Genomic DNA, 24628 nt, shown 5'->3' on the forward strand with positions numbered 1-24628 from the left:
AGGATGTCATGTAGGATCATATCAAAGGCCTTACAGAAGTCTAAATGAGGGCATTTGTTGGTGTTCCTCTATCAACTGTTGCCATCACTCCATCCATAGAAGGCCACCAGGTTGGTCAGGCACAACTTGCCCATAGTAAAGTGATGGTGGCTGCCTTGGATGCCCTCTTTGTCTTTTACTTGCTTCAGCACATCTTCAAGGAGGATCTGCTCCATGATCATCCCAGACACAAAGGTGAGGCACACTGGTTGGTCTGTAGTTTCATGGTTCATCCTTTCTCCCCTTTTTAAAAATGGGAGCAATATTTCTCTTTTTCCAGTTGGCTGAGGACTTCACCTGACTACCATGACTTCTAAACACACCAGCAACATCAGCCAGTTCCCTCAGGACCCTGAGATGCGTATCATCAGATCCCACAGACTTGTGGCTATTCAGCTTCATCAAATCATCCCAAACCTGCTCTTGGCTTACAGTGGGAGGGACTTCAGTCCCCCCACACATGCCCAGAGGAGTGGGGATTTGAGAGAAGTGGGAAGTCTAGTGAACCAGGAACAAACTGTCTGTAATTGAATCCCAACATTGAGCCTGTAACTGCTGCTATGCCAAATATCACTACACTGGTAACACAAATTCAGGGCGCAGCCCCATCATGAATGGCAACCCTGGATATTCTTTTTATGATTCCCAGTGAGAATGGGTACTTTTGTCTTTAGTCCAAGCAGTTAAACAAGTTGAGCCACAAAGGGGTAACTATCCAGAATATAGTTTATGCTATTCAGGCACATACAACCATGTTTTTGGCAAAATATGAAAAGCATGTACAAAGGGTAAGTTATTGAAAGCTGACAGCATCAAGAGTTTGCAGATTTTATTTGGAGTCCTCGCTTTGTGCTTCATCTTCTCCAGTGATCTTATTTCTTGCCAAGTCCCTGTACCCCATTACCCGCTCTCTAGATGGTCCAAGATCTTCCAGCTGTTTTCTTTGTCTGGTTTCTAGTTCTTCCAACCGCTTGCCAAGCAGGGCAAGCTCTCTTTGATGCTGCTCCTCCTTGAAATGAAAAGGAAAAAAAATGTGACTCTATTACATTTTGCACACTTACAAGGGACCAAAATGAGCAATACTTTCATTTTCTTTAAGGAAAATAAAAACTGTGAAGTCCAAAACCTCCTTATTTGTTAAATTTTACTCATCAGTGTTTTGTGGGTATTGTTCTGACATTCTTGATGAACAGCATCAGGAAGAAATACACTTGCAGCTGTTCATCCTCTCAGATGAAGGAGCACACAAACCTGAGGCCTCAGTAACCACAAATCTGTAAAGTCAACCTGGTCAACATCAGCCAGAGAGATTTTCACCCTCAGCAGCTCAGCGTAAGACTCTTTTAACCACATAAGAAATCAAGCTTTGTAATAATGAAACTGTGGTGTGAGAACAACACTGTAGTATTTCTTGCTCAGAAGGAGCCATTTAAAGCCTCTCAGGAGAGGGACAAAGTATGGAGAACTGTGTTAAAACTGCCCATTTGTTACATCCTGTAACATATCCTTTGTCTTTCAAGTACTCCTTCCTATTGCGAGGAAGGGAACACGTCTAGATAACTCAAAGTTTCTTACTTCTGTTTAGAGATGAACTACACCTTCCTTAAGGCTAAGGTCAGTATAAAAGGACTGTTCCAGTACCCTCTTTTGCTGTATTATTTTCACGACTTATATCACCACCTGAAGAAGGGAGAAGGATGCTTCAGGCCCAGGAGGCAAGGCAGACGATGGCATTATACTGACTGGATTGAGTGACGGTATGTTAGGATTCAGAATTATACTCCGGAATTCATTGTGCCGACGTTGCAAGTCCTTTAGTCTCTTCTGGAGGCGAGCATATTCTTCAGAGGAAACATTCTGTCTAGGAAATAACAGATTTCTTATTGCTCAAAATCTTTGTTACCCCAACACAGCAGCACAGCTCTCCATGAGTGCTCTGCTGTTTAATATCCCCAGTTTCTTATCCTTACACAGTTTCTTATCCTTACACACCAAAAGAACTGGAAGGTAGAAGATCTGTGTACATCCTTTTGCCTACATGTCTGTCTAAACGTACCTCTACATATTTAGCTATCTGCTCTATTACTGATTAGAATTTACACAAAATAAATTAAGCTTTTAATACCATTCACAGTAGTGAGTCAGAGAAGCCACATTAAATTAATTATTCAAATCAAGCCTGCCATAGGTGCTCAATGAAGAGAGAAAAACCAGGACTTTATATTTCAAAGAGGATGCCATGTCTGTTTCTCTTGCAATTCTGAAGTCTTTTTCACTTCCTTCTTTTAAACAGATTCCTGCAACTATGTCTATCAGGTATTTTTTCTCTTTTTCTTCTCAAAGAGACAGCCCTGCAGTTGTCTCATAAGCTCTCAGCTGCCCATCCTAAATAGAATCTATTCAAAGAATTCTAGTGCTGTAAAGGCCATTAGACTTGACTCTGGTTACTACTCTAGGTAGCATATACCTTCAAAAATACTTCATATTTGTAAGTCATACCTTGGGCATATGTAATTTTTCAAGATAAGAAGAAGTGAAGTTTATTACCTATTTAACACTTGATTTTCTTTTTCTAGTTCTTCCATCTTGGCTTCCAAAAGTTCTATTTTTTCACGCATCCTCCTTTGTTTATTGTCATTGAGAGTCTTTCTCTGTCAAACAGATGTTTCAAACAGCTAAATAATACCTTGATAGATTAGATCCTGTAAAAATTAAATCTACATTACATGGTTTCAAGCTGTTACACTTTATAGGATCTTCTTTCCTTAAGACGAGATGCTGTGTTGTTTGAAGGTGCTAATATTCCCATGCTGGGAAGCAGAAGAGATGGCAAATGATCCATAGTTGTGAATGAAAGAGGCACAGCTGCCAGTCATTTGTTGGTCAGTGACCAGCTGTACTAACAAACATTAACTGTATCTGAGAGTCAAAACAGTCATTCTTTAAATGACCATGTATAAGTAAATATAAGCATAAAGGCATGCTTCCTTCTTTTTTTCTCCTGTTGATCTTAACTTTCCATGACCTTAAAAGATACTGGTAGGTTAACCTATGTTCAATGTGTAACACTGCTAATTAATCTTGAGCTTTTATAAACAATCTGCCTTTTCTTTCAAATTATTTAATAAAAAGTAAGCTTAGAAGAAGAAATAAAATTTTAATATTCCATCAAGGAAAAGTAGCATCATTTGTCTAGTATGTGAAACATCACCCTCCCTCATTAAGGGGTCCACCTCTTAAATATCCATCAGTGCACATGTGTGTGTGCAAAGAAAGCCTCACAAAATCTTTGATGGCATTATAACAAAGTTGTTTGCTGTAATATTCTTTTGCATGTCACTTCAACCTACTTCTATGCTAATCTTGAAGAACCCAATATATTTAGTTATTGTATACAGTAGACTGCAAATAAACTCTTAATATTGAAACAATTTTAGCTGGCCAACATAAAGTTGAACTTCACACAGGCTGGATCGTTCAAAAAAGGAAGAGACAACATGCCTTTTTCTGAGCAACAGCAGCTCGACACAGCTTGTTCTTCATTTGCTTGTATTTCTCTTCATACTCTGCCATGTGCTGAGTAAGCATATGCTTCTCCTGCAGCCATTCCATACGTTGGTATTCTAAAGTCCTTTGGAAAAACCAGGTTAAAAGATTAAGAGGTTATACAAACAAAGCAGTGCATTCAGTTAATGCCTTAAGGCTCTTAAAATAGATGCATCTTTTCACAACTCCTACTTGTATATACTTAAATAATCTGATTTAAATTTGATTATGTTAACAATCTAATTGTGACTATGACATTTGAACTTGTGCATTAACATTATTCTAGGTTTTGGTCAACCATGAGGCAAGTTTTGAAAACTGATTCCAAGAAGCTAATTGTTGGTGCCTTGCTGGATTGGCATGCTGTCAAACCACCCACAGAAAATTCCTCAATTCAGGTCAAATGATCACACTGGAACACAAGAATAGATGCCTATGCTAAACATTAGTTGTCAGAAGAGCTGACAACTACCTTCTCTAGGAGAGCAGGGTGTTGCCCTACGGGGTCTACTAAGTCTTTGTAACAAACTTGCTCAGGATGTGCTCCCAACCAGAACAAACACCAGCTCAACAGGAAGCTCCCACCAATATGGTTTCTAGGTAACATTCCAGGTGAACACACACCACCAATGGCATATGTTATCTGTTTAGACCTTTGCATGGTTACAATATACTAAAATTAGGCTGTGTTCTCTAGCAGTGGATAGGAAAGGAGCCAGTTTCTCCATGCTGCCTTGTTTGTTTGGGCTATCTGCATTGCGAGTCAAAGCAGACAAGAACTAATGGCATATTTACTTACTGTTAAAAATTAAAATCAAATGGTGAGATTCTCTGCAGTAGACTTTAAGAAGGCCAAGGCTCAGTATTAGTGCATCCACACTGCTCCAGTCCTGAGCAGATGCAGCTTCCCTACAGGGACTCTGAAGCATCTCCATAAATTTCTCAGCAAACCACCTTTCCCCTCCCCACAGTAGAAGTATTGGGCACCATCCAGTCTCATATGGTAAACAGGGTCCTGGCCCATGTGTTACCTGTTACGGCTCTTTTAGTTGACCGAGCATGGCTTGTGCCTCACTCTTGACTGTAAATAACTGCTAGTACCCAGGAACCAAAGCACCTGGGGCAAGCACTGCTTAGCACTAAAAGGATTTCAGCTGAAGCAATGGTTAAAAATGCTCGAGGTTGGGTGTGGGGGTTTTTGGAGGTGTTCTGGGGGGGGGGGGGTGTTGTTTGTTTGGTTTAAATGCCACTAACATTGTTCCGAAAATGCTTAACAAGTGCCTGTTTGAGCTCATCTCTGATTTGTATCAGTCTCATAGTTTGCCTTCAGCTCTTTTTCTCCTTTCACATTTTCATTTCCAAGCTTAAGATTGACACAGACAGACATGCACCTGCTTTGCCTACTTATGTTCAATGCTCAACTGGCATTACTTTATTTATCTGACACTTTTAATCTTATGTTTTCTCATCTTTTGGTCCCTATTTCACTTCCTCTTGCTTTGGTGCAACTTAACTCTTTGGTGTTCAAGCTCATAAGAATTTACTGAGCTGAAGAAGGATGTCCTATCACTCACAGATTCATAAAAAGAACAAAACATGTCCCAAGGCTCCCAGGGTAGCAATGGCACAGACCTGCAGGACTTACATGCAGGCTACAAAGCTGCTTCATTTTTGCAATACCAGCCTTAGTGCATCTCCCAGTACCTACATACTTGTACAATGATCTCTGAGGACTGACAAGTTCCTTCCACTGCCTTCTCAGGAAAACCTAGTCCTGACTGGTTTGTGATCCATAAATATGTAAATGACACTGACAATCTCATTCAAGTAACAGCAACGATCTCATGCAACATATGAATACGCCTCCTTAAAGCAAACATCCAAACTATTTAATGTGCTAGTGACATACTCTGCAGTCCAAATGCAATACTACCTTCAAATGTTACATTGAAAAGCAGTACTTAAAACTAATGACAACATAGCAATTGCAGTACCAATTAGTAGCAAAAGAGATGTTAAAACAAAACAAAACAAAAAAGGCACATTATGCCTCTTGGAGATTTTATACTTAATCTGGGACACTGACTTTTTAAAAAACCCACCACACAATAATCCAGTACAAATTAGACACATATTTGGTTACTAAACTAGGAAATTCTGAAAAGCCATTTCAGACTGACAAATTAATCTTTAAATTCTAGGGAAGTGTTCATTTCTATACGAAATCTGAATAAGATTTGGCTTCCTTCTGCATTTATTATCATATTTTGATGGTATGTGGTCAAGCTTGTCTAAAAAAAGGAAAGCAATTATTTTTAATTTTGATGAGAGGAACTAGAACATATCCTATCAGCTTTTACTTACCTCATATCAGCTAAAAGTATCTCATGGGAAAGGAAAAGAAGTATATGCACATATACTGACTGGGATCCTGGAACCTCATCAAAGCATAATACAATGCTTGAAAGCTTTTTTCACCCATGCAGCTTAAGCACTCTTAAAAGAACTGTCTGAAACTCTAGATCCATTTATACCTATAGAAGTTTGACATTCACTTCAATATAAGTAGAATTTTGTTTTATGTAAGCAGTGTATCTCACTAATCAATAATTAATTTTAACAGACATTAATAGAAACAAACTCCGGTTTTTAAAGCTGCCATGAGGAAAGCTTTTATACATGCTGTGCAACAGAACGTACAGCCATTTTGTACAACTGTCCAGTTATTTCCTGTTAATTTTAACTTTCTGACTTTATTCAGAATGTACAATCCATAGTTAAGTAATCCACATGAGAAACACAAGCAACATGAAAAGTAAAGCCAAAAGAAAAAAATTACTTCTCTGTTTCCAGTTGAGCTTTCTCTGCCTGAGCCCTTGCATGTTGACATTCTAGTTTCGATCTCTCCATTACTTCCTTCAGCTTCTGATTAGACTCCAGCAAATCATTTTCTGATTGAGAAAGTGTGGCAAGCTGGAGTTGCATATCATGTACTTGCTACCAAAACAAAAAAAGATTTTTTCAATTTCAGAAGGTATGCAAATAACCAGCAATTGATTTTGAGATACTGAGACAATAAAAAAATGGAGACACCAATGGGCTTTAGCTTTTCATTAGCCTTTTTTACTTGTTTCTTTTCTCTTTACTCAACAGTTTCTCCAGAAGCTTTACAGTAAATCACTACGAGACAAAGGGTTTCTATTGCAGTTGACATGAGAAAGGTAGGCAGGACTCTTCAGTCATTGATGTATCCCCCAGAACTTGAGAAATCCAACACTTCAGCCCCCAGGGCTGAACAGAATTCGAGGACCATGCAACATTTTAGTAGCAGAGCTATGGAGCTATCCAGGCTCCTCTATCTCGTAACACTAATGTGTTACAGCCAGCAGTGACTGTACCAACCAGTTCACAAAATAAGGAAGCACTGAAAAGTCCAAGCTCTGCAGCCAGCATATAGAAATGATCATTTCCCTTTCCTTTTCCTCCCCCCCACATGGACACTTAGATCCCCCAATTTCTGATTTCTGGAGAAAAAAAATAATTGCCTCAAACTGCAAGTGCACACAGCTTGCAGAGTACTTTGATGCAAAGCTATTGTTGTTACCAACTAAATAACATCACAGGCGAGCAGGAGTTAAAAAAATTGTTTTATTTTCAACACTGCCATCAACTGACTCTGCAATAGAAATATACCTCTTTACACTAGTTTGTTCATTTATGAAACATCTGTTAAACACTTGAAGACCCTCAGATGAGAGATGCAGTAAAAATGCAAGGCATTACCTAGAAACAATTTATAAGTCTCCATGGCAACTGAATCTCCAGTTAAATAGTGCATAACCGTATTCAATATATCAGTCTATAAACATTCAGCTTTGAAATGCCTGGTACCCACAAAACACATGAAGCAAAAAGCTGTAATCCATTTATAGAGGTCCAGGAAAGCATGATTGATTTCTGAACACTTCTCTCTAAATATCTGTAGTACACATTTTGTCCCCCAGGGAAAAAAAAAAAGCCTTAAAAATTCAATCTAATCTTCAAACACAGGACATGGTAACCACAGGAAGGAATGTATTTCTCTATAAAACACTACAATGCAATAAAACCTTACCTGTTTCAGATTAGCATTTTCACATTTCTTTTCTTCCAGCTCCTCTGTCTGCATGGCTTGCTGTTGAATTTTTAATCTAAAATTGTGTAAGACATCCTTATTTTTATCTAATCAAAATACCAATGTTATAAATTAGGAAAAATCAGCCTGACAAATAAATAGCATTATTTGAAAGGCTGATAAATATTTAACTAAAAAAATATTAAAATATATTTCTATTCGTTCTTAAAATTCACAGAGGAGTAAGACTTCTGGAGTTTGAATCATTTTATCATACTGACCTTCATACAAAAACTATAGTAAACCAAGTAAACTCACCACCATAATAACCAACTCAGAGACATTGTATTAGGGTCTCAGCTTGCCAGGTGCTGCTATGGTGCCATTGTGGAAAGAGAAATGGTTTACTCTAATACTGGCACTATGCCAGCAGCTAGCACTGAACCAGTTTTAACAAATGTGTATTGCTAAATTATTACTTCCAAATGGTCACTGAAAATAACATTTAAAGGTTCAAATGAAAAGTGGTTTTTTTTAAACCGTTCATTTTTAATTCTGTGCTATTTTTTTATATAGTGCAAAAGATAATTTTGCTTCATCCACTATAATGAACATTTCATAATGAAGATTTCTGTATCTATGAATAGCAAGCTTTTCTACTGTCTACTGTAAAGAAATTAAGGGGGGAAAATGAGAAATTTGTGCTAAGATTAGGAAAGCCACACTACCGCAAACGCTGAAGTTCCTTTTTGCTAGATTCTTCTGCCATCTGCACAGCACGTAGTTTCTCTTCATACTGATCTTTTTCAGATTGTCTCCAAGAATCTTGTTCCAGTTTCATCTTCTCTAGATCAGCTAATCTGTTCTCGAGTTCTAACCTGAGACATTATTCAACATGCACATAAGAATCACTACAAAATGCCAGAAGTGTTTAGTTTAAATTAACACAAAAGAGTCCTCTTTTAGAAGTTGAGGAAGAAATCAGTAGACATACTTTTCATTCTGTAAGGCTGCAATATTGTCAAAAACTTCCTCTCTGGCAGCTTGCACTTTCCGAATTAGCTCCCGATCCTTTTCTACCAAAAGCACTTTATGACGTTCAACAGCTGCATTAAGAATTTCCTTGTCGGACAGCAGTCCTGCATTATACATTTAAAAAAGTTAAACATGTCATTATTGATAAGAACCTGATGAAATCCTGTATTCAAATAACTTTATAAATAAAAGGGAACTAAAAATCTCAATTCAAATGATAGAATGAATGGGGGAAGGGAAAAAAACAGAACACAAGAGAACCAGAACAGATCTTTCTTAGTATAACAGTAATACTTCCAAAACTTTTGAGAAGTAACCATTACACTGGAATCATGGTCTACGAGAGTTTCTTACTTTAATATACAACAGTAATTAAACAGTTGATATTATTATAGGTTTAAACTCTAGAGCAATTTATACTAAGCACTTGTGTCTGGATTTAAAAATTTTTTTTAAATGTTCCACAATAGCCATGGAAAGGTTGAGCAAGGAAATTTTCTTTTTCTGGAAAAGTTTACTGTAAACAGTAACTGGTTATCAGTGAAACCAGCACCTGGGCTACAACAAATCTCATATTTTAATCCACCTATATTACCAAATAAGGCATTTCTAAAACTATGACTCTATAGGCAGGCACAAACGATACAAATTAAAATCTTGTGACTAACACCTGTGTTCAGTGGCAAATAAGCCAATATGCTCTAACAGTGGCTCCTGTTTATTTAGCTAATTCAGTGATGCAAATGGAATTCCACAGTAATTTCAGGTTAACTTAAATCTTGTCAGTACTGAGTTTCATACTTCATAGGGCCCAACATTTTTAGTTTGCAATATACTGTAAATATATTGTCAATACAGAGAACACCACTTTTTCGTTGCTCTTAGCGAGCTTAATATTAAAGCAAGTGAACAGAAACAATTATTTCAGGAAGACAGAGGTACTATTTTGGGGCTATGGCCAATCAGTAAGAGGACAGTTCTCTTTAGAGCTGTGTAGTGATTTAAACACAACTAGTACTAGAAAGTTTTGTCCTTTTCACTCTAGAAAGCTATTTCAAGTTGCCTACGTAGTCAGCTGCTTCAGGTATCTTAGAACAATGCGTATTTCCTTCAAAGAATGAGCTAGGTACTGTATTTTGTAAGGCAGCCTTATTGAATGGGTATCAATTCCACAGACACAGAATCAAAAAGAAAAACCCCAACCACTGAAGCCCTACAGCACATTAAGGTTTCAAGCAGAGTGTGAAAGACTCTGGAATTTAGCAATAATAGAAAAAAATAACCATATGAAGCATATAATTTGAAATAGATTATGCTCAAGTTGTGTCACAAATGCACTAATTTACATAAATGTAAAACTGCTCTCAACTGTTCTTCACCTAGCAGAGCAAGTGAAACACACAGTTATTTCAAATACCAAGTGAATTGTCAGATCTACGACCTAGACCAGAAGCAGAAGGTGAAGGCTGCCAGGGAGTGTTCAGAGAAAAAAAATCATTATATTATTCTAACTAGAAGTAAACAGATGAAACAATTACAAAATAATTTCATACTTTACCATCCATTTCACTTTGAATCTTGTTTCTCTCTCTTTCTATCTCACTCTTTGTTCTTGCTGCCTCCAGTTTGATATTTGTTACTTCCAACTTATGTGAATGTTTAAGTTCTTCTACCTGTGAATTAGAAAAAAACAACACCAAATTAACTATAATAAATTTATATATATTTACTTCATTTCTGACTAAAGATACCTCAGAGTCAAGCTAAAGTAAAAGTAAATTTAATCTCCATAAGTAAATCAAAACAGTGATACTCGGTGCCAGAATATCAACTACCTCCCCAAGAATTTCAATTTGGTAACTACTTATAGTCCCCCTGGCCTCCTGGAGTGCTACATTACTTTCCCAAAATCCAGGTTTTCACAGTTTTAAAGTGCATTTTAAATCAAACACTTCTCTGCAGACACCTCAAATGGCCTCATAAAAGTAGGAGCTTTAAGAACTTCAAATCAAAGAAAATTACTGCTTGCATGGAAACTTTCTATAGTTTAGGCATTTGAATGCAGTAATTACACGGTCAATGAGAATTAAATATCTGGAGGAAAGCACTTATAATGAAAATCCATTCACAATGACAAATGTAATTACAACCTGCTAGCATATACAAGTGGCAAAAGGTTAAGAATGACACAGTAGCTTATTAAGTAACTACATGGAAGATTTAGGTGCTTATATACTAAGTTGATAACATTTCAGGGCAGCTTGAAAAGATTTAAGGTGGTTTTTTTAAGGCAGAAAATCCAGAAGACAAACACATGCACCTGTGCTCAGGAATAAGTCTGAGTGGGAACAGAAGCAGGTGAAGGATAGTATAGTAAAGCTTCTATTTTCCTCCCTTTGAGAAACAGCAACTGGAACATTTTATTTTGTCCTACTTCTGGAAGGGAGCAGAGAAAGCCAGTTGATACAAAAAGTAAAGACTGTAACAATCCTCTATATATTCTGGGAGACTATTGAAAAATGTTAAACACAAGTTTTCCCGTCCTATTTAGCATTAATGGGGGACAAGTATGGCATACTACATAAAGAGGCTTTAAATAGTGGTATAGCTATATCCTATTCCTATGGTAAATTAGAACGTTTTTAATGAATGACCAAAATTAAATACTTAGCAGTCATAAATATGCACTGTAAAAAGATCTCAAAAAAAAAAAGGAAAAGCGTATAAACATAGGAAAAAACCTCTAAGATCTAGTGCCAACCAACAAAAGTTACTCAAATATGTTTTAAGACAATGGTCTACTTAAAATGCTATGATGCAATTCTGTACGGAAGTGTTTCTGTACAAGCTATGCTGGCATTAGCCCAAGAAAAAGGCTATGCTAATGTGACTACCCTGCTTCTAATATAACCTAAATCTTCACAAGTAATTCCAATGCAGCTCGCTTCCTGTAGCTAACACAGCCCATTCAGAGGATATGTTTTAAGATCTCCAGAACCCATAGCTCCATTACAAAAAAAAGGAAAAAAAATCAGTTTAAAGCTCTAAAGGCTGGCTGTTTTCATGAGCATTAAAAACATGAATATAAAGATACCTCTTCAAGTCTTGTTCAAGAAAAAGATCTAGAAGATGGAATAATAAGAACAAAACCTCAATCTTTAGAGATACTTTTAGGTATGATGCTTCTCCTGTAAAGTCACATTGTCTTTTAACTGAAACTGAGGGAAAAATTCCATACCTATTTTAAGTCACAGCAGAAGACATTGTTATTTTATTCTTAGTGCAAAATATAAACAGAAAAACATAATAGGATGTGAAAAATGTATTTCAGATACCAGAAAAGTACTTACTTTAGCAGCTAAAGAATTGACTTCTCGTTCAGATTTGTGAAGTTTGCTAGTTAAGAGAATGTTTTGCTCATGACTCATCCGCAGTTCTTTCTCAATTCGATCAACCTGTAGTTCCGCAGACTTCTTTTCTGCCTTGAATGAAGGAAGTATTTTTAAGATTTTTGGAGCTGAGTTGCTGTTACTCATTTGAAATGTTTGATTGATCTGGGCTTTCAGATATTACTGACTCATTATAATATATAATATGATATATAAATATTCATCTTTGCTCAACCATATATTCCAATACAACAAGGGTCTTGAATTTTACTCAAAAGTCACAACTGTTTGTACTAACACCTCCTACACAGAATCACACACATTTTCAATCCTCCTTCATAAGGAGGTGGTGTAATCTGACTTGGTTAGGAGGCAGCAGGTGTGCTTACCAGTAAATTACTGGGCTGTAAACAGTGTAACTACAAATGGTGCTCAAAAATGTATAATATGCTGGCCTATGCAGTTGCACTGACAGAAGAATTAACATCATGGAGAGGAAATAAAATGCAATTACTGTATTATAGACTCAAGACCCAATCTTTACTGAATATCAAAAAGGTAATCTAATATATGAGTTCACCTTCCTTTTTCTGAGCATTTCTATTTTCGGCAGGGCACTCTTTAAAGTTGTCTAAGAAGATTACAACACTTTTTAAGTTGAGATCAGAGCATTTTGTAACTAAGGTATACAGCAGTGATAACAGTAAAAAAGAAAATTAACCATCTATCTGCATGCTACCACTGTGCAAAGAATCTACATGAAAAGGCTCACTACCTAGGGACGTAGCAAGAACAAGCAGAAGGTCTGAGGACCACAGATGAGGAATACAGTGGAATCCTGGGGAATGTACAACAGGCCAGAAATACCAGTTTCTTTAAGGGAGAGCAACAGCCAAGAACTAAACAACTGCAGTAATGTGTTGGGGAAAGAAAAGGCACAGGTAAGGAAAAAAGATGACAGACAAGGAAAGGATTAAAGAGAGGAGTATCATGTGACATTTTTGAAAAGAATAAAGAATTTACAGATTATTAACATACTGGTTTCTAACTCCAGCCAAGTGGTAAGTGCTGACATGACCTTCTTACTGACTACAAATACGGATATCACTCGCCTGTTTAGAAAGGAGATCATTCAGCAGAATCTCTCAGTTGAGAGACTTTCCAAAGTTGAACTGGCAGTGCATGACTCCCAGTCAAGTACAATTTGATTTTAAATCTGAAATGCACAAATTCAAATTGTAGAGTCAATGGCCAAATTATCAGTGACAGTTCTGTCAGGCCAAGTGTTATTCTTACTACACTCTACAGGGACGCAAAACAATAAAAAAGTCTTACCTCTAGAGACCGCATCATGGTCTGCATCTCAGCTAACTGTCGTGCTTGTACTCTCTGAACATTTTCTGCTTGCACACCACAGTTGTGTCTTTCTGCTCTTAGTTCTTCTACTTCTGCTTCTAAGGCTTTTAATTTCTGACACAGTTGTGCCTTTTCTCTAGAAAGTGCCTCCACACGTTTACTGTCCCTTGTGGGATCAATGCTAAGCAGCTGATTATGGAGTTCTTCCTTATCTTTATCCAGTCTTGCAATCTGATAGTTGTTAATCAGAAAAATAAAAAGCACATTGGTTATGTGTCAGGCAGCAACAATTACAGCAGGTAACAATTCAGAAAAGAGCAGCAGTGGACATCTAAAATATTAAGAAATTACATTAGCATTTGTTTTCTTGCTTAGAATAGGAAATTCAAAGCAAGACCACCTGAATGCCTATAACTAGTGGGGTCTTTTTGAGAACACTACAGAGTGCAATACTGATGGACATCATCATTAGCAAGATGGATGATGGCATGGAGTCACTTTCAGCAAGCTTGAGTACGACACCAAGCTGGGGGGAAATGGTCAATCTGTTGGAAGGCAGAACTGCTATCCAGAAGAATCTGGACAGGCTGAAGGAATGGACAGAACTGGGTCCTCTTCAACAAGAGGAGGAAGTCATGTATCTGGGATGGAGTAACCCAATGCAACAGTACAGGCCAGTAGCAACTGTCTAGGAAGCATCTCCATGGAAAAGGATCTGGGGGTCCTAGTAGACAATAAGCTGAACATTAGTCAGCAGAGTACCCTTGCAGCAAAGATGGCCAATTGAATCCTGACAGACTGGCAGAAGGATAACTAGCAGATCCAGGGAAGTGATCCTTTGTCCCCCTTCCAGTACTGGTAAAGCTGTACCTGGAGTTTGTGTCAAGTTAAGATGGCCACTAGGATGTTCTGAGGGTTGGGAAACATGACATATAGGGACAGGCTGAGAGAACTAAGCTTCAGCTCGGAGAAGATACACAGTGATGGGAAGAGAGGCAACAGGCACAGTTTGGAAGATGTGAAGTTCCAATTACATATTATGAAAAAAGCTTACCATGAAGATGGTTAAATATTGAAATAGTCTGCCCAGAAAAACTATGAAATCTCCATCCTTGCAGATGTTCAAAACTTGGCTGAATATGGTCCCAAGCAACCTGATCTCATTACACTTCAATATTTTAAGCAGGATTTTGGACTAGAAAGTCTATTCCAACTTACCCTATGATTCCACTATTTTGTCATTACAACAGAACTCAATTCTGCTAATAACTCCAGACAGCCAACATGACTAGGCCCCAACAGATAACAAATCAAAAAAACCCCAAAAAACCCCAAAACTCCAAACCAAAACCCAATAACAACAACAAAACCCCCAACTCTCTCTTACACAGTAGTACAAAAGGTACAAACTAATCTGGAGACTGTAATTAACAAACATATAAATACATAGATTGTTATGTTTCAAAACAAGTTACATGGATTGAATATAATACTGAGGGCAAAAGAGTGAGAAAGAAAGGTATGTAAGCATTCTCTCCATATTTGGAGACTAGTCCAAACTCTGATCTGCAGCAGTCCTTTAAAAGTTTCACCAGCATTCTCTTTGAACAAACCCAATTTCTGCAGCAAAAGCCCTCAAAATGCCTTTTATGAGGAGATTCAATTGCATGATATGCCCAAGCCATCATTTAAGAATTAGGATGTTTTTATAGCCTCCTTGTGCTAAATGACATGGAATGTTAAAAAGCCCTTGAGAGAAACCAGATCACACTGTGCCCTGGGCTCAAGGTAGTTTCATTCTGTGTAAGTCTGCTAATTAGCTGCAGGACTAGCATAAACTCAACAAGCCCATGAGAGAGGCAGGCTGTAAAGCAGCATGTGGGTTTAGCTCCAGGAAGGACAACTGTTCTGTTTTTAATGCACTGCATTTGCAAACTTGGATTGATTTTGAAAGTGACAATTGCTTTGATTTGTGTCTGATGTTTGGAGTAATACATTCAAATCTGGCATCTTGGAATATATGCTTCCAGACAAATACTTAAATGGATATGCAAATGACATCTGCAACTCATTTACAATGCTGTATGTATTTAAAACATAAATAAGCTGGCAATTTATTTAGCTACATACACTTTTGAAAGTCTGAAGAAATGAATGAATAGTTTCTTCAAGAGCTAATATAATTGAAATAAAGTTAACCAGTTTTCAGTATCCTTTTGATTATCACCATCATGATCCAAACTAGGATCATGACAGGTACATTGCAAAATGCACCCTTATCTGCTATTAACAATACCTTACCTTCCTTGATAAGCTGCCACGTAAGTAATTTAAAGTCTAAACTTACATTGGCTACTCAGATAATTTATTAATTTCAAATTAGCATCATGTCTCAAATTCCATCACAAATGTGATTAAAAACAGGATTAAGCAAACATACTGGCAATCATTTACCAGAAAGCAAGTTATTCTTACTTTTAATAGCAGAAATAATATTGCAACCCATCACTGAACAAATCTACAGAGGCAGCCTTAGGTTAAGTCACAAAAGTGCTTTGAGAATTCAGAGAATAGAAACAAACATCATGAAATGGTGTCAAACTGACAACCCTTCAAGTACCAACAGTTCCACAATGTTCAAGCTGCTTTGTCAGAGATGTTTTCTAAGCTACTATAATGTTCTACGTACCTCAGCCTCATATTTTATTTTCTTCTCTTCTAAAATATGTGCATGTTCTTCCTTTTGATGTTCAAATTCTGATTTCAGAAAGGTATGTTCATAACGAAGTTTGTTATATAGTGTTCTGTATTTTTCTACTTCCTAAGTCAGACCAAAAAAACCAAAAAATCAATTAAAAGTTTTCAAATTTATTTCCTTCAAATGTCCATGCAATGTTCCTATTGTTTCACAAGTTATCTTTGATGAACTGAATGCTGCCTCCTCCCTCTTCCATGATTTCATCCTTCCCTGGGACAACAGTACCACACAAATAATGTCATACTTTGCTCCCCTTTCAGTTTTAATTTCCTAAGGTTTTAGGAATAACTATAAAGCAGCAATCATGAAATAGAATTTCAGTACTTATGACTTACATTTTCTAGCTTCTGATAACGCTCCCTCATAGGAGACTCCAATTCCTCATATATTTTTGCTTTTAACAGTTCTAATTTTTGAGGAGTTAGCACCTTAAAACAGAAAAGTATCATAAATAATTAGTTATATTCAGTTATTTACACTGTGATAGGCCACATAGCCAGGAATAAAGTATTTCAAATATGATTTTAGGAATTCTACTTGATTTTCTAGGCTTTTCTAAAGAAATTTCAATAGTAGTTACAGAAGCAAAAAAACATTATTAGTGAACTAAAAATATTCTGGAAGATAACAGAAGCATTTAGAATATCAGTAGTTATTGGTAAAAGCAATGCAAATTTCAGGCTGAATTGCCAGGAGATTTATCTCCTTTGTGGGGGATGGGGGAAGGAAAAGCAGTCTCACATTAAAGATAAAGAATGAGTGTCTAGAAAAACTTAAACAGTAAGTGAACCAACCCCAAAAGATCAAAATGAGCAACACCAAACAATTATTTGCAAAACACATTAGATGTGTGTTCTCCAATGGATATGTGGTACTGGTCTGAATGAAAAAAACATCAGGAAAGAGTCCTTGCCTTAAACTCCATTCTGTATGGTATTTTGTTAAAACTTCTTGGTATGGTTCACACAGCAAACTATCTACCAAGAAGCAGAGTTTAAAACAAAAAATTTCATCCACAACTGTGACATATTCTAATTTATTCTACTTTTCTTTCACTTATCTGTACCCTGAAGTCCCTGGAACTAGTTCTAATTATGGTACTGAGGTGCATCTCCTCCATTCAGAGTCTGGGATCCTTTGATTAGAGGCTATATTTGTTTTCTAAGAACATGTCCTGCGTTAGTTTAAGGAAACAAGCAGTTACATAGAGCGTCATCCAAGTTATCTTAAATGTTGAGGAGCATTTTTGTTTGAATTTTGTTTGGGATTTTTTAAGAAAAAGAAAGAAAGAAGAAAGCTGTCATCGTGAAGAGAAACAAATACCTATTTTTCTAGTCACTCATCCTAACAGGTTTAGGCACCTAAGTTACCCTCCAAGGCAGATGATTCTCCCCTTAACAGCAGAGCATGCACAGATAGAGACTGAGGGTCTTACATAGCACCTAACAACAGGATTTGGATGATTCAGTTAAACAAGGAAACAGTAATTTCAACCCATAGTCACTCTAGAGAAGAATCATTATTTGGATTGGGTGGATTTCAACATACCTGAAATATATCCAAGCTGGCTATATACACACTGCATTAAGAGAAAAATATGCATGGTCCTACTACAGGATAAAAATACATACTAAGTCCTTCCAGTAAATTATCTTACCTGCATCCTCACTTGTTCCAGCTCTTGTGTTTTACCCAGCAACTGATCTTGATATTCACTAATAAGCTGCTGAAATTTGTCATGTACAGTCTGTTTTTCAACCAACAACCGTTTCAGTTCATCTTGTGATTTGGTATAATCCTCTTGTAATCTGAAAGATAAAATGCATATTTACTTTATAGTCACCTTTTAAAATTAGACCTTAAAGCTCAAAAGACTCACACACAGAAGCAAACATCCGAACATCAAATAAGAACTAAGCTATTAATATTCTCTTCCTGTAATACATTGAAAAGTTATCCCATATTTACAAGTATAAAAAGTACTGCAAAAACATCATCTGCAATGTCTTAAAGGTACTTTGAATTGTTTATTTTCTAATATGAACAACACTCAAATCTGTCCTTACACACAGAAATAGCTGACACACAACACACATACAAATAAATCCCTTCCAACATTTAGCTTCACCTTTTAACAGCTCAAAGAGAGAACCTTGTTTAAATTGATGTACCTTAGATGTTCTGCCCTTACAGTTTGATAATTTGCTTTATGGTATTCACTTCGCATTTTTTCATCCATCAAAAGTTTTAGTATTTCTTGTGAATTAGCTGCATCACCATTTTCACCAACAGGAGGAAGGAGACTGCCCAAACCATCCATTTTATGATGACTGTTCACAATGAGTATGGATAAGATAAATGTATAACTAATCTACAAGACCATCCACTCCTTCCGCTGACATCTTAGAAGATCAAGACACCTGAACAAATACAAGGACATGTAATTAGCATTCAAATACATTCACCATTCAAAGGTTTCACATACTGCTTTTGCTTTAAGTACAGAAGAATCCTGGTTCTGCTGTAACTCAGATTAGAAACCTTTACTGAAAGTGCAACTCTTCTCTGTTCATGCAGCCTGCCCTTAGAAGTAATAGCCCTTCCAGGGACATAGAATACACTTAAACGTGAAGGTCATTTGAGTCAATACAAAATAAGAACAAGCACTACTATCTGACAGATTACATTAAATGTTATTTTCACTTATATGTTATGTTCACTTATATGTTATGCTATACACTGAGACTCCAACTATGATGCCCTAATTATGCCTTGTTAATCAGAGTTCAAGCAGAGGCCACAGACAGCAGACACATACAGCTTTTCTTACTAGTTATTAAAGTCAAAGATTGTCACACTATCCTAACAGGTTGTATTACTCAATACCCACTTTTTCAGCTGGAAGAAAAGCAGATAATTCTGTATTGAATTCCTATCAAGCCCTCTCTGGAGAAGAGTTAAGGTGTCAGGGACAGCCTGGAAGACACCTGCCCACAGTTCAGTCCTGAAATATGTAATTGATACATGTCACTTCCTTATTTTCAAAGCTTATCTTGTGGTTTCTTGTGACCTTTCCAGAAAGAGTTTTGCAAAATGTGATAATATCAGATTGGTGTGAGGAAAGCTGCAAATCTAAGTTGCAGAGAAATAAGTATTCTAATACACCCCATTAGTGCTTTTTGATATTTGAAGCAATGGGTATTAATCTGATCATTACTGACATTTCTACAGGATCTGGGAGAAGGAGGACTGTAACTGAATTTTAGGGAAGTTACAAAGCTTTGAAACCAACTACTGTCATTTTAGCTTTTTGCATAGCTGGACTGATGCCTAAGAACTCCAGGTCTGCAGCATGCAAAGTGTACCTTTGTACAAAGTGAAACTCAAACAGAAACAATGTTAAATCTCTACCATCACTACAAATACCTCACCTTCTTTATATGCACAATTGCATGTATGTTTTCTACTATGGCACTCCTTCATGGATGTATCTTAAACACTTACAATTTGATTTTATAAACCCCTGAACTATAAGCAAGAGGAAAATCTGTCTTCCATACAGGAAAGTAACACCCATTCCACTAAGACATGATAATGTCAAGAAAACTTAAATGTAAGACTTTCTTTCCCATTTTTTCTTCCTCCATTGTTAAAATGGGAAAAGGTCAGAGAAAAATCTACCACTTATAACACTAGTCTAGGCAAAGCAACAACAGCAACTTCATATTCTGCTTTACCCAAATTTGCTGAGAGAATGAAGAGGAAGAAATCAGAATAAAGAACATTCTCCTCCGTGACTGTCCTATATGCACAACCAATTTCAAATATTCATAAGTTCTGAAGAACCTTCTAATCAATACAATCTCTTTTTCATCCCTGAATTTTGTCGGCTGTTGAGAAACAAAGGACAACAGCAAGTTTCAAACTCAATATAAAGACATTTTCAATTGTTAAACCAGCAGCTGGATGAGGAGAACAGGTCAGTGATGCTAAGGACAATAAATCACATGAGAGGACAGAAAGCTCTGGTATACAGAGAAAATTCAAGGCAGCATGTCCCTAAGAATTTCTAAGCATATCACCAGGGTTAACATGATCACTATTAAAAACAAACAAAAAAACCCCACACTAACAAAAAGAACAAATCAAACCAACAACAAAAAACCCCCAACAATAACAAGGCAACAGGACTTTTCTCCATCTCAAGTCTTTGCTTTCGTATGCTACAGATACTAAATGTAACTATCAAACTGTAAGCCAAAGCTCAGAATTAGGAACACACCATTTAAAGTTGAGTCTGAATCCTGCTGCTTACTTGAGTAAGAAGTATTTCTGAAGTGGCAAAATGGATATAAAGTCAAAGACACCAAGAAAACACGACGTTTTCTGAGAGCACGTCAGCCAAAAGATAAGCTGAAACACAGCCTTTTGTACTTTCTATTCCAAGCTGCTGCAGGTGAGAAGTATATTCTTTCCTCACAGCTCTTGCTACTATCAAAAAGTGCAAAAATTATGAAGCAAGACACACACCTGGCCATGTATTCATATGCATGAAGATTTCATGAAAAAGATAAACCGAGAAAAGAGGGAGATAATTACAGTTGACAAAACAAGGCTCCAGACTGCAAAAACCTAAGCTGTATTTAAGGAAACAAAACTATTTTGGCTTGCAGGGACATCTAGCGGCAAATGTCGTGATTTGCATTCCTGGTGACAATTGAAACACAACAGCGATTTCATTACTTCGTGAGAGCTCTTTCCTCGAAAACACAAAGAGCAATTTGTAATATTTAACCTATTCACATTCTTACAGGCAAAAAAAATTTTTTGTTGTTTTGGGGTTCTTTTCCCCACATCACTTCAAATAACTTCTAGCAGTAAACTGTCAATAGTCAACCACATTTAGGGATACAAATACTGTAAGTGTATTACCAACCAGAATCTCTTCTGTGCTAATGGCTAACAGTACTTCCTCACAGTCAGTGAACAGACCTTAAATAATCTTCAAAATTACACAAAGACTACACCCATAATTTTTGAGAAATACTTTAAAAGAACACTAGGTTCTTTCTCTCTTGGAGATGCGTTCAAGAAGTAGAGAAGCATAAAACATACTTTAAAGAAACTAAAGCTTAATTCTACACCTAAGCTATATCTAAGCTTAATTCTACACCTATATATTTACCAAATTTTATCAAGCTACCAAACTGCAAATTTGTATTAGTTGCTCCAAATTCATACTATGAAACTTTAACATAATTTTCCACACGTATAAATATAAAAGTATTGGTGCAGAGTCCTGAAATCTAGGAAAAGCATGCTCTGTAGGTAAAACACCAATACTTACTGTAGAATAGGTAAGTGAAGCAAATCAATTACATTTCTAAGAATCACCTTTGTTTTGCCTTTTTTCTCCAATTATTTCTTCTCCTAAAGTGAGAAACATTGCTGAAGTTCCTACTATACATTTCCCCTCTTTAGAGCTGCGCATCATGAGAGGGCTTTCCTTTAGCAAGATTTTTCAGCTATATTATTTTAACTTTTTGTTTGCTACGAGCTCTTAAAATAGAGAGAATACTTGCATTTAGAGAAAAATATGATGATATCAATATAATTTTATTTCCTTATATTAGTTTTTATGGTACTTCATTTACAACAGCAAGGCTTCCTTCTTGCTCACCTGGCATAACCAAATGACATGGCTGCACCATGTATTGGTAATTCCCCTGAGTGCCATACATAACTCACTCATGGCTCTCTTTTCCATACCATAGCCACACTTAAACCACTTAAATTTACCGTGTTTGAACACTGTTTTAAACAGTTAGAGGATACAATAAATATAATTTTGCAACTACTGATGAAAAAACTAACAGTGTTTAGCCTTGTGCCATGTTTTGCTCAAGCAGTAAAACTCTCAGTAAAATCTGTGGAAGTCAAAGAGCTTCTCCACACAATGTATGGTCTAATTCCTCTGCCTGCTTCTGCCACAGCTCCAGACCTCTTTATTTGCTCTTTCTTTTTTTCTAATTGAATTAACCAAGATCTTGTGAAACAATGAACTATTTGCCTTAAAGAGTGACAAACTCAAAGAAAGCACAGGCTCATGAAAGCAACTCTTCAAACACCACCGCCTTCTCATCCCTGCTCAAGAGTCTACAGTAAGACCAGATAATGAACTAATGAAAAAGTGTAATCCAGCACAAGAGCTCACTGTCACCAGGAACAGGAGGTTCCACTCCTCATTTCTTTATCCCCATTCCTGTTTGTCATTCATCAGACCCCTTCAAGAACTGTTTTAACTCAAGAAGCCAACACACTCAAACAAGCAGAAAACACTCAATAGTTCTTCTGTGAGGTCAGTGAGTCACAAGAGCTCATGGAAAAATCCAGCAAGCGACATCATCAGTGAAAGTGGGCAGCTGGTACGGACTAGGGGAAAGGAACAAAGAGCCAAGTAAACAGACAGGAGGAGGAGCAAGCCTTTCTCCTTTCAGGAGCAGAGAGCTGGCACAGCAAGGAGCTCAGATGTTCACAAAATCGCAGCCTTGGACTAGATACCCAGATTTTAGACAGTCACAATTCAGTGAAACAAAGCCTATCTTAAAGAGCTACACAACACACTCATAAGAGATCAGACTTCTCGAGAACACCAAGTGTGTAACAAAAAAACCCCAAACCCCCTTCTACGTAATTTGAGAAATGTGACAGCACACTGCATATTAACAGTAGGGCTAGAAAGTTCCGTAAGTTAGACACTGGTCAGATATTAGTGTAGAGAATCCAGTGAAAAAAACCACTTAATACATCTGTGCACCTAAGTGCAGAAATTTGGAGAACATCTGTATTACAGAAGACATCACTCTCATGCAAGCTACTATCACTCCCTCCACAACACTCACTACTCAAAGTACAAATTTCAACAACAATTAACTATATATTACTGCAGTGTCCATCCCTACACATGGCACACAGTACCACCCTTTCAGTTTCTGTTTTATACTACAGATCCGGTTACTTATTAGGTAAAAAACAACAAACAGGGTTCTCTCTTAGCTCAGAGTTAAAATTTGTGCTTTAGCCAGACACTACCAAGTGAAACTGACAGAAACTGATCAGTTACTGATCAAACTGAATTTTGAATAGGAGCTACAGCTGGTAAATTGAGCTGTACTCAAGAGCAGCCCATCTACACACGCCACGTGTGTTTTCCACTGTTTTTTCATGGCAAGAAACCTTCAAACACACAAGCTTTTGCTCACTAAAATCTCATTCAAAGTTCTACTCGGGCATACAAATGGCTGCTTTTTGCAAATATTTCTATACTTCTACAACCAAAACTCTTCTGAAAAATCACTCCCCTTTCATATTGACTCAAAAATCGAGATGTTCAGGCAGGGCGTAGGTTTCATATTAGTATACGTATTCCACACCTCCCGTAGGCAGAAACATGATTTTATATACACTCTACAGTCTGGACGAAGATCGAGCGAGAGGCCAAGCAAGCTACTTAAGTCACCACGACCTTTTCACTGTTAATTTTTTTGACTTATGGACGTAGGAGCTCGGTCAGAGGCACAACACTAACACGGCAGACGCACATCCAGAAGCACAGGAAAATAATCATTATCCTCACAGCGCACGTGGCTGAGGATCGCTGGTGAAAAGCAAAGCAGACAAGCGTAAACACTTGAAAGCCTGCAGCGAGCGGGCTCCTCCTGCCCCTGAACTGTGCCAGGCGACCCCGAACGCAGCAGGCCACAGAGGCCGCAACAGGCCGTTCCCGGAGACGGCACAGCGGGCACGGAGGAGCGCTGGGATCTCCCGCCCCGACTGCGCGGTGACAACGGCCCGGGCCAGCGCGCGAGGGGCCCGAGCAGAGGCCGGGGGGCCTCCCCGCCCGTTCGCCAAGAGGTGCGGCCCCACGCCCACAGAAGGGCCGCGGCCAGGCTGGCCCCGCTCACACCCCGGCCCCGCTCACACCCCGGCTCTCCCTCACAGCCCGGTCCTCCTCACACCCTGGCTCCTCCTCACACAGCGGAAACCCCCCACAGCCCGGCCAGGCGTGGCTGCCGCCGGCCCGAGCGGTTTAAAAATGGCGCCTCTCACCTCCCGCCGGCGGCGCCGCCCGCCGGGGCCCGGGGAGCGCGGGGGCACGCTGGGAGCGTTGCCGGGGAGACGGGCGGGCTCGGCAATGGCGGGCGGGCTCGGCAATGGCGGGCGGGCTCGGCAATGGCGGGCGGGCCCAGTGCCGGAGAGCCTTGGGCGCACGGCCGCGGTGCGGGCCGCTGCTCTGGGCCAGAGATAGGCTGCTACAAGCAGCTCAAATACTGTGAACACCATCTTCTCGTAAACATCTCATTTTCCCTCTAAAATCTCTTTGACTAAAGC

General features: G+C 38.1%; 1 protein-coding gene across 8 annotated transcripts; it reads right to left on the bottom strand.

The window, feature by feature from the left end:
- Positions 1-747: 747 nt before the first annotated feature.
- Positions 748-24423, bottom strand: CEP83 (centrosomal protein 83). Of its 8 annotated transcripts, none has more exons than XM_039570167.1 (16): positions 24347-24423; positions 18409-18657; positions 17895-18045; positions 16573-16665; positions 16169-16300; positions 13459-13710; positions 12085-12216; positions 10293-10407; positions 8694-8838; positions 8428-8577; positions 7700-7775; positions 6425-6582; positions 3541-3670; positions 2587-2690; positions 1720-1900; positions 748-1048 (listed from the first exon to the last, which is right to left on the bottom strand). In XM_039570167.1, the coding sequence occupies exons 2-16, from the start codon at positions 18555-18557 to the stop codon at positions 869-871; spliced, it is 2148 nt and encodes a 715-aa protein (XP_039426101.1). In that variant the 5' UTR covers positions 18558-18657; positions 24347-24423; the 3' UTR covers positions 748-868. The 8 variants fall into 8 exon arrangements, 7 of the variants coding, with proteins under 7 accessions (XP_039426101.1, XP_020440813.1, XP_020440812.1 ...); XM_020585224.2 differs by lacking the exon at positions 24347-24423 and adding an exon at positions 20520-24289; XM_020585223.2 differs by lacking the exon at positions 24347-24423 and adding an exon at positions 19975-24289.
- Between the last annotated feature and the right edge of the window lie 205 nt (positions 24424-24628).

The sequence above is a fragment of the Corvus cornix genome, chromosome 1A, assembly GCF_000738735.6.
Source record: "Corvus cornix cornix isolate S_Up_H32 chromosome 1A, ASM73873v5, whole genome shotgun sequence".
NCBI classification, from domain to species: Eukaryota; Metazoa; Chordata; class Aves; order Passeriformes; family Corvidae; genus Corvus; species Corvus cornix.

Excerpts from the sequence above, each read along its gene's own strand:
- CEP83 (XM_039570167.1), bottom strand. The coding sequence starts at position 18,557 with ATGGATGGTTTGGGCAGTCTCCTTCCTCCTGTTGGTGAAAATGGTGAT. Across the intron at positions 16,301-16,572 it reads GTTATCAGAAGCTAGAAAAT|GAAGTAGAAAAATACAGAAC; the intron begins GTAAGTCATAAG and ends GGTCTGACTTAG. Across the intron at positions 8,578-8,693 it reads GCAGCCTTACAGAATGAAAA|GTTAGAACTCGAGAACAGAT; the intron begins GTATGTCTACTG and ends ATAATGTCTCAG.